General features: G+C 41.8%; 1 protein-coding gene across 2 annotated transcripts in view; it reads left to right on the top strand.

The window, feature by feature from the left end:
• The window catches only part of LOC134349124 (UDP-glucose 6-dehydrogenase-like), an 88,058-nt gene that overhangs the window by 21,299 nt on the left and 50,362 nt on the right, over positions 1-16,397 (top strand). Inside the window, exon 3 of one of the 2 annotated variants that reach the window (XM_063053018.1) lies at positions 1,964-2,134. In XM_063053018.1, coding sequence (XP_062909088.1) covers positions 1,973-2,134 — 162 coding nt within the window. In that variant the 5' untranslated portion in view covers positions 1,964-1,972. Of the gene's footprint in view, positions 1-1,952; positions 2,135-16,397 lie in introns of both variants that reach the window. The other variant, XM_063053017.1, reaches the window with a different exon arrangement.

Below are 16,397 nucleotides of genomic sequence, written 5' to 3'. Positions count from 1 at the left end.
CCCCCTGGTCGGCCTGTCCACATACTGTGACAGGAATCCGTCCTGGACACTCTTAACAAACTCTGCCCCATCTAGACCCTTGGAACTAATCAGGTGCCAATCAATATTAGGGAAGTTAAAGTCACCCATGATAACAACCCTGTTATTTTTGCACCTTTCCGAAATCTGCCTCCCAATCTGCTCCTCTGTATCTCTGCTGCTACCAAGAGGCCTATAGAATACCCCCAGTAGAGTAACTGCTCCCTTCCTGTTCCTGACTTCCATCCATACTGACTCAAAAGAGGATCCTGCTACATTACCCACCCTTTCTGTAGCTGTAATAGTGTCCCTGGCCAGTAATGCCACCCCTCCTCCCCTCCCCCCCATCCCTTTTAAAGCACTGAAATCCAGGAATATTGAGAATCCATTCCTGCCCTGGTGCCAGCCAAGTCTCTGTAATGGCCACTACATCATAATTCCATGTATGTATCCAGGCTCTCAGTTCATCACCTTTGTTCCTGATGCTTCTTGCATTGAGGTACACACATTTCAGTCCTTCTACCTTACTGTCTTTACACCGTTTATTCTGCTTCTCTTTCCTCAAAGTCTCTCTGTATGTTAGATCTGGCTTTACTCCATGCACTTCTTTCACTGCTCTATCACTCTGGGTCCCATCCCCCTCGCAAATTAGTTTAAACCCTCCCGAACCACGCTAGCAAACCTACCTGCAAGGATATTGCTCCCCCTCGAGTTCCGGTGCAACCCATCCAATCTGTACAGGTCCCACCTTCCCCAGAAGAGATCCCAATGATCCAAAAATCTAAAACCCTGCTCCCTGCACCAACTCCTCAGCCACGCATTCAACTGCCATCTCCTCCAATTCTTACCATCACTGTAATGTAGCACTGGTAGCAACCCTGAGAACGCCACCCTTGAGGTCCTGTTCTTCAGCCTTCTGCCTAATTCCCAAAACTCACACTTCAGGACTTCATCCCTCTTCTTGCCTATGTTGTTGGTATCAACATGTATCACGACTTCTGTTTGCTTTCCCTCTCGTACCAGGATGTCGTGCACCCGGTCAGAGACATCCCGGACCCTGGCACCCGGGAGGCAACAAACCATGCAGGTGTCCTTCTCACGTCCACAAAATCTCCTGTCTGCTCCCCTGACTATAGAGTCTCCAATGACGACAGTTCTCCTCTTCTCCATCCCACCCTTCTGTACCACAGGTCAGACTCAGTGCCGGAGGCCTTGCCACCGTGGCTCACACCTGGTCGGTCGTCCCCACCAGCAGTATCCAGGACGGTAAATTTATTATTCAGGGGAATGGCTACAGGGGTGCTCTGCACTACCTGTCTGCTCACCTTCGCTTTCCCCCCTCGGACTGTCACCCAATGACCTGCTTCCGACAGCGTAGGTGTGACATCCTAGATGACTCGTCATCATTATGTGCCATGTTGTATGACATCATCATTATGTGCCGTGTTGTATGACCTGGGCCATCGTGATCTTTCCATGACCATGATTGTTCTTGGTAAATTTTTCTACAGAGGTGATTTGCCATTGTCTTCTGGATGTTGTCTTTACAAGGCCGGTGATCCCAGCCATTATCAATACTCTTCAGAGACTGTCTGCCTGGTGTCAGTGGTCGCATAACCAGAATTTGTGATCTGCACCAGCTGCTCATACGACCATCCACCACCTGCTCCCATGGCTTCACGTGACCCTGATCGGGGGCAAAGCAGGTGCTGCACCTTGCCCAAGGGCGACCTGTGGAGAGGAGGAGAGTCTTACACCTCCTTTGTTAGAGACGTATCTCCACCCCACCTCCCTGTTTTGATGTACATGTGACAATTAAAGCTAATCTGGAGGTAATTGACCTAATGAGGGAGATTGGAGGAGGTACCCCCAGCACTTTGGGTGGAGTAAAGCCAACCCTTGTTCTCTGATAATTAACAGCATCTCTTCCCCAGCCCCCGTATAGGTGGAGAAGATGGTTGTGGTCAACAAGATTTGCTGTATTGGGGCTGGATATGTTGGGGGCCCAACGTGCAGCGTCATTGCACAGATGTGTAAGGACATCACCGTCACCGTAGTGGACATCAACGCCGAGCGGATTAAGGCCTGGAATTCCAACCACCTCCCCATCTTTGAGGTCAGTCTCTTGACTATGTTCCATTAGCCGAACAAATGCTTGAAACTACCCTTTGGATGTAGGAAAGGTTAACTTTCCACTGACACACCTGGTGATAAGACCATAAGACATTGGAGCATAATCAGGCCATACAGTCCATTGGGTCTGCTAACAATTCCATCATGGCTGATGGATCATCCCTTTTAACCCATTGTCCTGCCTTCTCTCCTCACTAACTACTTTGACACCCTGACTAGACAAGAACCTCTCAAGTTCAGCACAACATTGTGGGCTGAAGGGCCTGTTCTGTAACCTCCACTTTTAAATATATCCAGTTTATTATTTTATTCTGCATTCTGTTCATGTTTTCCTTTGTTCTACGATGATGCACCGTGTAATGATGTGATCTGTATGAACAGTACACAAGACCAGTATTTAGCTGTCTCTTGGTACACTTAACAATAAGCCAATTCCAATACCCCGAGTTCCAGCTGGAGACCTGATGGGCCTCAAAGATTACATCGGTGTCACAAAATTAATAAAAACAATTGCTGCAAATCTTCAAACCTTTCCCTCATATCCCTCATTAAAAAGCATTGGATTAATCACCAAAGCAACTCTATTGTGAGAGGCAAGGAGGAATTTCTTTAGGAAAATGTTTTAAACTTGTTCTCCAAGTCAAGCTGTTGTTTTCTAATTGTGCTTAAGACAGCTTTCAGATCAGGACAGACAGTATGTTTGTCTATTTGGATGTACAGCAGGCCCAACATGCCAACTACGCCCAAGTCTACCCACTTGGACTCCAGAGCTGTGTGTGGCAATGAATTCCACACATTCTCCTGAGCCACAACCCTGGTGGATCTGATGGGAATTTTGGAATCAAATTCAATACTTCCATGCCCTGAGGCTGTCACAAAGAAGATTTATCAGCTGAGCAAAACTATGGAAAAGTACTTTTGCAGCAGTGTGGTAGCATAGTGGTCAGCATAATGCTGTTACGATACCAGTACCTGGGTTCAATTCCCACCACTGTCTGCAAGGTGCTTGTACGTTCTCCCCACAACCCCGTTGGTTTCTTCCCAAGGACATAGGGCTTAGTAGTTAATTGGTCACATGGGTATAATTAGGTGGCATGAGTGTGTTGGGCCAGAAAGACCTGTTACCATTTTTTTTCTGACTCTGAAGTAAACTTTGTAGTCCATTTGGAATTGGTTTATGATTGTCACCTGTACTGAGATACACTGAATAGCTTGTCTTACACACTGTTCATACAGATCAGATCATTATACAGTGTATTGAGGTAGAACAAGGGAAAACAATAACAATGCAGAATGAAGTGTCACAGTTACAGAGAAAGTGCAGTGCAGGCAGGCAATAAGGTGCAAGATCAAAACGAAGTAGATAGCGAGGTCAATTGTCCATCTTGCTGAACAAGAGGTCTGTTCAAGACTCTTGAAAGTGCTGGATAGAATCTGTCCTTGATCCAGGTGGTACTGGCTTCCAGACTTTGGTACCTTCTGCCTGATGGGTGATGGGGGAGAAGAGAGAATGTCTGGGGTGATTATGCTGCCTGTTTTACTGAGGCAGTGAGAAGTGCATACAGTGTCTGGTTTCTGTCATGTGTCCACAAATCCTTGCAGTCATGGGTAGAGCAGTTTCTGTACTAAGCCATGATGCATCCAGAAGGAATACTGACTATGGTGTATTCTCATTGGAGAAGCAGAGATCAGGGAGTCGTAGAGCACAGAAACAGGCCCTTCAGCCCAACTGTACTATACTGACCAAGTTGTCTAACTGTGGGAGTGCCATTTCACTGCTTTGGGCCCATGTTCCTCTAAACCCGGGGTTCCCAGCACTCTTATGCCACCATCCCACCCATTAACCAAGGGGTCCATGAACCCCAGGTTGGGGACCCCTGCTCTAAACCTTCTCCATTTACCTATGCAAATGACCTTTAAGCACCTCAACCACTTCCTCTGGCAGCTCATTCCACGTACTCATCACCCTCATGGCCCATCCCATCTTGTCCACGCCAGCCTGTTTCTCAGGCTAGTCCCATTTATTCACACCTCGACCATAGCCCTCTCTATACCTCTCTCATCCGTGTACCCATCCAAATTTCTCTCAAGTGTTACAATTGAACCCACATCCAGCTGGCATCTCGTTCTAGACTCTCACCACCCTCTGAGTGGAGAAGTTGCCCCTTAAACTTGAGGTTCCCAAACTTTTTTTATGCTCTACCATTGGGCCTTTTCTGGTTGGCTGCCGGTGACTAGCGCTGCTCCTCTGGGGTCAGTATTGGGACCGCTGCTTTTCACATCGTTTGTCAGTGATTTGGATAATGGAATTGGTGGCTTTGTGGCAATGTCTGCAGATGATATGATGATAGGTGGAGGGGTAGGTAGTGCTGAGGTAGTGATTGTAGCAGGACTTAGACAAATAGGAAGAATGGGCAAAAAAAGTGGCAGATGGAATACAGTGTTGGGAAATGTATGATAAAGTATTTTGGTAAAAGGAACAATAGTGCGAACTATTATTTAAATGGGGAGAAGGTTCAAACATCAGAGGTGCAGAGGGACCTGGGAGCCCTTGTGCAAGACTACCAGAAGGTTAATTTCCAGGTTGGGTCTGTGCTAAAGAAGGCAAATGCAATGTTGCCATTCATTTCAAGGGGAATAGAATACAAAAGCGAGATATTGCTGAGGCTTTATAAGACATTAGTCAGGAGTATTGTCAACAGTTTTGGGCCTCATATCTCAGAAAGGATGTGTTGTTGTTGGAGCGAGTCCAGAGGAGGTTCACGAGGATGATTCCGGGAATAAAAGGGTTAACATATGAGGAGTGTTTGGCAGCTTTTGGGCCTGTACTCACTGGAATTTAGAAACATGCGGAGGGGGGAATCTCGTGGAAACCTACTGAAAGCTGAAAGGATCAGATAGGGTGGATGTGTAGAAGATGTTTCCTGTGAATTGATTTTATTTCTTACATCCTTCACATACGTGAGGAGAAAAAATCTTTACGTTATGTCTCCATCTAAACGTGCAATCATTGTAATTTATTATGAATGGAACAGTCAGTGTAATACAGAGTACACTCAAATCAGCGAGAGTTCATCATTCTGATGGCCCGGTGGAAGAAGCTGTCCTGGAGTCTGTTGGTCCTGGCGTTTATGCTGCGGTACCGTTTCCCAGATGGTAGCAGCTGGAATAGATTGTGGTTGGGATGGCTTGGGTCCCCAATGATCCTGTGGGCCCTTTTTACACACCTGCCCTTGTAAATGTCCTGAATCATGAGGCTATCCAGAACTAGAGGGCACAGCCTCAAAATTGAGAGGTGACCTTTCAGAACAGAGGTAAAGAGGAATTTTTTTAGACTGAGTCATAACTCTGTGGAATGCTCTGCCACTGACTGTGGTGGAAGCCAAGTCCATGGGTATATTTAAGGTGGAATTTGATCATTTCCTGATCGGTCAGGGCATTAAAGAATATGACATGAAGGCAGGTGTATGGTGTTGAGTGGGATCTGGGATCAGCCATAATGGAATGGCAGAGCAGATTTGATGGGCTGAATAGCCAAATTCTGCTCTTGTGTCTTATGGTCTTGTGGGGGGGGTGCGTGAACTGCCAGGTTGAGAACCCATGCCTTAAACATTTCACCTTTCACCCTTAACCCATAACTTCTAGTTGTAGATCCACCCAACCTGCTTGCATTACCCTGTCTATGCCCCTCATAATTTTATATAGCTCTATCAAATCTCCCCTCATTCTCCTACACTACTGTGAATAAAGTCCTGATCTATTCAACCTTCCCCTGCAGCTGGGGTCCTCTGGTCTTGGCAACAAACTTGTAAGTTTTCTCTGCACTCTTTCAACCCTGAAGAAGGGTCTCAGCCCGAGACGCCAACTGTCTATTCGTTACCATGGATGCTGCCTGACCTGCTGAGTTCCTCCGGCATTTTGTGTGTTGCTTATGATTACCTTTCTGTAGGTAGATGACTAGAACTGCATACAATACTCCAAATTAGGCCTCGCCAACATCTTACACAAAGTTTAAAGTAAATTCAATATAAAGTACACGTATGTCACCATATACAACCCTGAGATTCATTCTCTCGTGGGCATAATAAAAAATAAACCTTTAACGGAAAAATAACCGTAACAGAATCAATGAAAGACTACACCAGCTTGGGCATTCAACCAGTGTTCAAAAGACAACAAACTGCAAATACAAAAAGAAAGAAATAATAAATAAATAAGGCAATATATGTTGAGAACCAGAGATGAAGAGTTGTTAAAAGTAAGCCCGTAGGCTGTGGGACCATTTCGATGATGGGGCAGGTGAAGTTGAGTGTAGTTATAAGAACATAGGAAACAGGACCAGGAGTAGACCATCTGGCCCATTGAGCCTGTTCTGCCATTCAATGAGATGATGGTTAATATGACCATGGACTCATTCCACCCGCCTGCCTTTACCCCATAACCCATAATTCCCCTACTATGCAAAAATCTTATTTACTGAGGTAGCCTCCACTGCTTCATTGGGCAGAGAATTCACCACTCTCTGGGAAAAGCAGTTCCTCCTCAATCTATTCCCCCCAAATCTTGAGGCTATGTCCCCTAGTTCTAGTCTCACCTACCAGTGGAAACAATTTTCCTGCCTCTATCTTATCTGTCCCTTCTCCTCTCATCCTTCTGAATTCCAGTGAGTACAGTCCCAAGTGACTCAATCTCTCCTCATAGTCTAACCCCCTCATCTCTGGAATCAACCTGGTGAACCTCCTCTGCACCACCTCCAAAGCCAGTATGTCCTTCCTCAAGTAAGGAGACCAGAACTTCGTGCGATGCTCCAGATGCTTTATTCCCTTTGGTTCAAGAGCCTGATGGTTGAGTGGTGATAACTATTCCTGGACAGGGTGTTGTCAGTCCTGAGGCTCCTGCACGTCCCTCCTGGTTGCAGTAATGGGAAGAGGATGTCCTGGGTGATGACAGACCTTGATGATGAATACCCACTTTTTGAGGCATCGCCTTTTGAAGGTGTCCTTGATGCTGTGGAGCTCCATGATGCAGCTGGCTGAGTTTACAGCTTTCCGTGGCTTTTTCTGATCCTGTGCAGTTGCCCCTCTGTGCTGGATTGTGATGCAGCCTGTTGGGGTGCTGTCCGTGGTACCTCTGTAGAAATTTGAGACCATCTTCAGTGACACGCCAAGTGTCCTCAGCCTCTGAATGAAATACAGCTGCTGTCATGCCTTCTTTGTAATTGCACTAATGTATTGGCAGGAAAGATGTTTTCACTGCTAAGTGAGACTAGAACTAGGAGACGTGGCCTCAAGATTCAGGGGAGTAGATTTAGGACAGAGATGAGCAGAAGCTACTTTTCCCCAGAGGGGAATTAATCTGTGGAATTCTCTGCCCAAGGAGGCTGTAGAGGCTACCTCATTAAATATATTTAAAACAGATTTGTGCAGACCAGGAGAATTAAGGACTATGAGGAAAAGTCAGGTAGGTGGAGCCAAGTCCTTGGCCAGATTAGCCCTGATCTTATTGAATGTCAGAGTAGACTCGATGGGCCGAATGGCTGACTCCTTCTCCTAGTCCGTATGTTCTTATTGAATGGTGGAGCAGGTTCGATGGGCTGAATGGCCAACTCCTGCTTCTGGTCCTTGTGTTTCTTGTATTTCTTATGACTGATGCAGATTAAAAGTTTGGCACAAAATCGTATGCTGAAGGGCCTGTACCGTGCTGTAATGATCAACAGCTACTTGTTGACCTAGATGATCTGAGAATAGTGTTCTCAGAGAGTGTCTAGGGCAGGTCTCCAACCTGGGCTCTACGGGCCCCTTGCTTAATGGCTTAAAAAAGGTTGGGAACCCCTGATCTAGATCCAGTGAGGGATTTGAGAAGCCCTTTTTTTTTAATCTAGGAAGCAATGAGAATTTGGAGCATCACACGCAAAATACTGGAGGAGCTCAGCAGATCGGGCAGCATCTGTGGAAATGAATAAACAGTCGACGTTTTGGGCCGAGACCCTTCATCAGGACTGGAAAGGAAGGGGGCAGCAACCAGAATCAGGTGGGTAAAGGGAAGGACAAGCAAGAAGGTGATAGGTGAGCTGGTGAAGGTGGGGGAGTGAAGGAAGGATCTAGGAGGGGATAGGAGGAAGAGAGAAAAGAGAGCTGAAGAAGGAATCTGATGAGGGAGGACACTGGACTATCAAAGTATGTTACCGTATACTACCCTGAGATTCATTTGCTCCTGTACCTCTTTCCTGCTGACAGCAGTAGGAACAGACCATAGTCTGGATGATGGGGGACCCTGATGATGGATGCTGCTTTCCTATGTCAATGCTCCATGTTGATGTGTTCAATAATGGGGTGGGCTTTACCCCTGATGGACTGGGCTGTATCCACTGCTTTGTGTAGACTTTTCCATTCAAGGGCATTATTGTTTGCATACCAGGCTATGATGCAGCCAGTCAGTATACTCTTCACCACACATCTATAGAAGTTTGTCAAAGTTTTAGATGTCATGCTAAGTCTGCGCAAACTTCTCAAGGTAGAGGTTCCATCTTGCTGTCCCTGTAATGGCACTTGCGCACTGGGCTTGGGGCAGATCCACTGAAATGATTAACGCCAAGGTATTTAGAATCACTGACCTTTGCTGCCAATCAGGGGAGAAAGGGAAGGAGGAGGGGAACTAGAGAGGTGGTCGGCAGTTGGGAATGCGGAATCTGTTGGAGGTGCCTTCGGAGAAGCAGAATCGATGGCTGTTTCTGTACAGTGGCTTCGCAGATCAATCGTTAGGCCTTCCAGACACAATAAGATACAACGTTAAAGATTGAGTTACCAAATATTTCCAATGATAAATGATTACGTGGAGTTACTTACAAACAACGACCGGAGGATGTGAAAGTAACGTACTGTGTCACTGAGATGTTTTCATAATTACGTCTCCACTGCTGAGTGCCAGATTGACTGTGATATGAGGAGAGCCTGGAAACATGTGGCTACAGCCTCCGTATCCAGCACATCTGTGGAAACAAGTGTGAGGTGTTGCACTCTGGGAGGACAAACCAGGTTAGAACTTGCACAGCGAGTGGTAGGGCACTGAGGAGTGTGGTAGAACCGAAGGATCTGGAATATCGATCCACAATTGCTTGAAAGTTGTGTCGTAGGTGGATAGGGTCACAAAGAGAGCTTTTGGAACATAAATCAAAGTATTGAGTATGGGAGTGGGGATGTTATGGTGAAATTGTACAAAACATCATTGGTGAGGCTTAATTTGGAGTATTGTGTGCCGTTTTGGTCCCCTACCTACAGGAAAGATGTAAATAAGATTGAGAGAGTTCAGGGAAAGCTTACAAGTATGTCACCAGGACTTGAGGACCTCAGTTCTGGGGAAAGGTTGAATGTGTGAGGAATTTATTCTGCAGAATGCAGAGGATTGAGAGGAGATTTGACAGAGGTATACAAGATTGAGCAGTATAGACAGGGTCAATGCAAACAGGCTTTTGAGGTTGGATGAACTAGAAATAGAGGTCTTGGTTTAAGGGTGACGCATCACAATGGCAGTGAAGGGTCCCCAGTGATCTTGCATTCCATACCACCGGACCCTGACATGATCAGTCAAGGAGCATGTGGTGCATCAGCCTCTCTACGTTGTACAAAGTCACACACAGTCGTTCACACACAACCCCTAAGGAGAACATCGTACTCAACTCAAGTGATAACATTACTACTGCTACACCTCCATCTAGTCACTTCTCATCCTCCTCTCCAAAGAGGAAAGTCCTACCTCACTCAACCTTTCCTCAGACCTACCCTCTGCAGCTTCTTGCATTGATGAGAGGTGTGGAAGGGTATGGTCCGGGTGAAGTTTCTTGCCTTCCTGCAGATTTGAAATCCCATACCAGGCCACGATGTAATCAAACGGGGTACTTTCACCAGTACATTTTCAAGGAATCTTCAGACAAAAGTGACCTTGTTTTGTTGAAATGAAACTGGTCATTCAATCTACTTACTTCAGCCAGGTATCGTGTAAATTGCAAGGCCGACTGAAAAGTTTATGAAAGGCTTCATTGTTGACGGCTCAGGAAATGCAGGAAATCTGGATGTACCGTGTCACAGTGACTGGTTTGTGAGAACTCTGCATTAGAGCAAGGAACTTCCCACTGGTGGACGGTGGGCACCTATCCCAGACACAACCGCTAAAGGAAGATTTCTATACACACTGTACAAAGCTTTCAGCCAGTCAAGACCATAGGAGCAGAATTAGTCAAGTCTGCTCTGTCATTCTATCGTGACTGATTTATTTTCTCCCTTAACCTCATTCTCCTGCCTTTTCTCCGTATCCTTTGACTCCCTTGCTAATCAAGAACCTATTAACCTCTGCCTTAAATATACCCAATGATGGCCCCTGTAGTAACAAATTTCACAGATCCACTGCCCTCTGGCTGAAGAAACTCCCCCTCATCTCTGTTCTAAATGGACATCCCTCTATTCTGAGGTTGTCCCCTCTGGTCCTGGACTCCCCACTGCAGAAAACATCCTCTCCATATCCACTCAACCCTTCCAGCATCTGTAGAACCTCTTGTGTCGATCAGCTTTACATCTCTTATATTCCCAGGCTCAAGGACAGCTTCTTCCCTGTTGTTAATGGACTATTGAATGGTTCCCCTTGTACGATAAGATGGACTCCTGACCTCATAATTTATCTCGTCATGATCTTGCACCTCTGTAGCTGTTGCACTTCATTTTGCATTTTGGTATTAATTTACATCTTTGGAGTGTGGGAGGAAACTGGAGCACCCAGAGGAAACCCACTCAATTCCTGGAACATCGGAACATTCTTTTACCCGTTTTTATGTTCCCTGTACTACCTCAATGTACTGTGTATAAACAGTGTAAGACGAGCGTTTCACCGTTCCTCCATACATCAGAATGAGGTTTAATATCAAGTTCAGGTTGAAGTTTGTTATCATCTGACTGTACATAAATACAACCAAATGAAACAAGTGCTCCTCTGGACCATAGTGCACTCACACGATATATATCACACAAAGTACATAAAACAACATATCACAAATACATATCACAAATAACTTAATAAAATATAATCTGGAGTGCTTGCAGTACACAGCACTGGTAAATACAAACTTCCCACCCTGCAAAAACTCAGTTCAGGGAGGTAGTACCATCAATTTGCGGGAGACTTCCAGGAGAGGTGGGATGTCTGCAATAGAGTAGCTCCTTAGCAGCTGGCCAGCTAGTTTAAATAACGTTAGCAATGCTAATGAACGAATGACACCTGTTAAACTCACCTCAACATGTCTTTTACAGTCTTAACCCACCATGGGCAATAGAAAAGTCACTGTTACAAACAGTGCAGCGAGTAACACTGTCATTATTTATGACCCCTATTAGGCAGGGGTACACTTTAGTGTAGTCTGGGGTGACGTACGTTTTATATATATTTTTTGGAACACTCTGCCATGACACGCGCGCGCTCTCTCGTGCTCTCGCTTTCTTGCGCTCTCACTTGCTTTCGCTCGTTCGCTCTCAAAAAATTGATTTCCGTGATATTGTATATAACTTGCGGGCATCAGGGAGCCACTATTCATATGCGGGAGACTCCCGGAACTTCCGGGAGAGGTGGGATGTCTGTAAATAATAAACAGTAAACAGCTCACTGTCTTTCTTTCTTTCTTTTTCAATCTTTTTATTAATTTCATAGAATGAAAACATAACAAAACAAAAATACAAGTAGTAGGAGATACATTGTTACATTTAAAATGAGTAATTGTAAAACCAAATAGTAAAAATTGACGAAGCTCCCAATCGTGTAGAATAATAATGAATAATACAAAGCAAAAAAGCTGAAGAAAAATCATGAAAAAGATAAAAAAGAAAAAAAAACAAACCCCATCCCAAAAAAAACTAAACAGAATTAGTCAACTAAACTAAAAGACTTGGGCAATACTAACAACTTGAAAACGGGAAAGAAGAAAACCTTAGTGTCTACGACTCCATTCCTCTCAACCAACAGTACAGAGAAAGAAAACAAGTTTGGAAATAGTCAAATTACATCAAATGAAAATGCTGAATGAATGGCCTCCAAGTTTTTCAAATTTAATGGAAGGGTCATAAACTGCACTTCTAATTTTTTCCAAATTCAAACATACCATAGTTTGTGAAAACCAATGAAATACAGTAGGAGGGTTAATCTCTTTCCAATTCAGCAAAATAGGTCTTCTAGCCATTAGAGTAAGAAATGCAATCATCCTACATGCTGAAGAGGTTAGATAATTTGAATCTATCATTGATAATCCAAAGATAGCAGTAATTGGATGGGGTTGTAAGTCTATATTCAAAACCGTTGACATAATGTCAAAAATGTCTTTCCAATATTTTTCCAACAAAGGACATGACCAAAACATGTGAGTTAAAGAAGCTATCTCGGAATGACATCTGTCACATATTGGATTTATATAAGAATAATAACGAGATAGTTTATCTTTGGACATACGAGCCCTGTGCACTACTTTAAACTGTATCAACACATGTTTAGCACATACAGAGGATGAATTAGCCAACTGAAGAATTTTTTCCCATTTTTCAATCGGTATAATAATGTTAAGTTCACTTTCCCAGTCAGCTTTCATTTTATTGGAAACATCAGGACATAAATTCATAATTATATTATATATAATTGCTACAACACTTTTCTGAGAGAGATTTAAATCTAAAATTTTTTCCAAAGTGTCCATTGGATATAGGTGTGGAAAATTAGGAGAAACAGTAATTTAAAAGTTTCTAATCTGTAGATATCTAAAAAAGTGAGATCTGGGTAAGTTATATTTATTAGAAAGTTGATCAAAAGACATGAAACAATTATCCAGAAATAAATCACGAAAACGTATTATACCTTTGGTTTTCCAATCAAAGTAAGCTTGATCCATAGTGGAAGGTTGAAAAAGGAAATTAGATATAATAGGACTTGCTAAAATAAATTGATTGAACCCAAAAAATCTTTGAAATTGAAACCATATACGTAAAGTATGCTTAACTATTGGATTATTCATTTGTTTATACAATTTGGAAGAAGTAAAAGGAAGCAAAGTTCCTAAAACCGAACCCAAGGAAAACCTTTGTAATGAATTACATTCAAGATTTACCCAATGTGGATTTAAAGATACATCCAAATCTTGTAACCAGAATTTTAAATATGGAATATTAATTACCCAATAATAAAATCTGAAATTCGGGAGGGCAAGCCCCCCCTCCTTTTTAGGTTTCTGTAAATACCTTTTACCTAACCTAGGATTTTTGTCCTGCCATATATATGAGGAAATTTTTGAGTCTATCTTATCGAAAAAAGATTTGGGGATAAAAATTGGAACCGATTGAAATACATATAAAAATTTGGGCAAAATGATCATCTTAATAGCATTAATCCGACCAATCAAAGACAAAGAGATTGGTGACCATTTGGTAAACAAAAGTTTAATCTGATCAATTAAAGGTAAAAAATTAGCTTTAAATAAATCTTTATACTTTTTCATAATTGTTATCCCTAAATATATAAATGAATCAGTAACTAATTTACATGGTAAACGTCCATAAATAGGTACCTGCTTATTTAGAGGGAATAATTCACTCTGATTAAGATTCAATTTGTAACCAGAAAAATTACTAAATTGAGCCAACAAACCTAGAGTAGCAGGAATTGACTTCTCCGGATTAGAGATGTATAACAACAAATCATCTGCATATAGTGATAATTTATGTGTTTCGTTTCCACGGGTAATACCGAAAATATTAGGCGAGTCACGGATAGCAATTGCTAAAGGTTCAAGGGCGATATTGAAAAGTAAAGGACATCCTTGCCTAGTACCACGAAAAAGACGAAAAAAAGGAGATCTATGATTATTAGTACAAACCGAGGCTACTGGGGAGTAATGTAACAATTTAATCTGAGATATAAATGTCAGACTAAAATTAAATTTCTCAAGAACATTGAATAAATAAGGCCATTCGACTCTGTCAAAGGCTTTCTCAGCATCTAATGAGATAATACATTCCGGGGTAGTAAGTGAAGGAGTATAAACAATATTCATTAACCTCCTAATATTAAAGGATGAATAACCATTTTTAATAAATCCGGTTTGATCCATAGATATAATTTGAGGTAATACCTTCTCTAACCTAGTTGCTAGAATTTTTGAAAAAATTTTTGAATCTACATTCAAAAGAGGTATCGGTCTGTATGATGCACAATCAGTAGGATCTTTATTCTTTTTAAGGATTAAGGAAATAGAGGCTTCATAAAACGATTGTGGTAATTTACCTAAACTGATTGCTTCTTTGAATATTCTAGACAACCTTGGAGAGAGAATGGAGGAAAAAAATTTTTTAAATTCCACTGTAAACCCGTCCGGACCGGGTGCTTTACCAGAATTCAATGATGAGATTGCAGTTATTATTTCTTCCTCTGTAAAGGGAGTTTCTAATGATAAACAACCTTTGGGTGATAATTTGGGGAAATTCAATTTACCTAGAAAATCATGCATGAAATTGGAATCATGAGGAAAATCCGAGTGATATAGAGAGGTATAAAATTCTTGAAAGGTTTTGTTTATCCCAACATGATCAACTGTGAAAGTATCATCGTGTTTACGAATCTTAGTAATTTGACGTTTAACTGAATCAAATTTCAATTGATTAGCCAATAATTTACCTGATTTATCACTATGAATATAAAAATCACTTCTAGTTCTCATTAATTGATTTTCAATCGAGGACGTTAATAATAAGCTATGTTCCAATTGAAGTTCAACTCTGTGTTTGTACAGCTCCTTACTGGGAGAAATAGCATATTTTTTATCGATTTCTTTAATTTTATCAACCAACAAAAGTATTTCATTCTTAACACATCTTTTCAAACCAGCCGAATAAGAAATAATCTGACCACGGATATAAGCTTTAAAAGCGTCCCAAACAGTTCCATTGGAAACTTCTTCCATAGTATTAGTTGAAAAGAAGAAATCAATCTGATCCTTTATAAACTTGACAAAGTCCAAGTCTTGAAGTAAAATAGGGTTAAATCGCCATTGTCTATTAGTAGAAGAAGTATCCATTAACTTGATAGTTTCATTGAAGCATGATCTGAAATGGAGATGATGTCGTAATTACAATCAACTACAGATGGGATTAATCGAAAGTCAATAAAAAAAAGTCAATTCGGGAATAAGAACGATGAACATGTGGGAAAAAAAAAGAGAATTCTTTGTCGTTAGGATGTAGAAATCTCCAAATTTCTGAAATCCCAGAATCAAACATAAAAGAGTTAATAAGAGTAGCTGACTTATTTGGTAAAGCCGGACTACCTATGGATCTGTCCAACATGGGATTCAAACATAAGTTAAAATCTCTGCCCATTATCAACATATACTCGTTTAAGTTAGGAAAGGAAGTGAATAGGTGTTTAAAAAATTCAGGATAATCCACATTCGGAGCGTAAACATTAACCATAGCAACCTTTTTATTAAAGAGTACCCCAGTGATTAACAAAAATCTGCCATTAGGATCTGAGATAATGTCTTGATGAATAAATGTAATCGAGGGATCTATAAAAATTGAAATGCCTTTAATTGTGGCTTGAGCGTTTGAATGGTATTGTTGACCTTTCCAAAACTTAAACAAGTGTTGATTATCCTCTTTCCTTACATGAGATTCTTGTGCAAAAATAATATGAGCATTCAGTCTTTGGAATACTTTGAAAATCTTTTTCCATTTAATTGGATGGTTTAAACCATTTGTATTCCAAGAGACAAAATTAATAATGTGAACCATAATTTGAGATTAACCCTTTGGTAAGTAAAGGGTTAACCATAATGTAAACTCATGAAATCAGAAGAGGAATACATGATCAGAGAGGAACCGGAAATCTCGACACTGTGGACAGCTTTGTAGTTCTAAATCAACCCAATAGAAAAAATTAAAAAAGAAAGTGACTACCCCACCCACCAACCCCAAGAACCCCGAACCCCCGAACTAAGCCAGAGAAGGCTGAAGAAAGCACTAACTAATACTAACTCTAACCCCATTTCTGCAGGAGGCAACTCCAAAGATGTATGTTATATAGGTGATCCCCCAGAAACTAATATATATATAAAAAATAAACTCTATAGTAAAATAATCTACATAGTATAATTACTAAAATATATAAATAAAAAAAAGTTAGTATCAATACGAATGATTAGTTAATTATAAATAAGTAAGTAAAATATC

The sequence above is a fragment of the Mobula hypostoma genome, chromosome 7 (assembly GCF_963921235.1).
Source record: "Mobula hypostoma chromosome 7, sMobHyp1.1, whole genome shotgun sequence".
NCBI classification, from domain to species: domain Eukaryota; kingdom Metazoa; phylum Chordata; class Chondrichthyes; order Myliobatiformes; family Myliobatidae; genus Mobula; species Mobula hypostoma.
The sequence above is the reverse complement of the archived record's forward strand: the minus strand, read 5'-3'. Positions and strand labels throughout refer to the sequence as shown.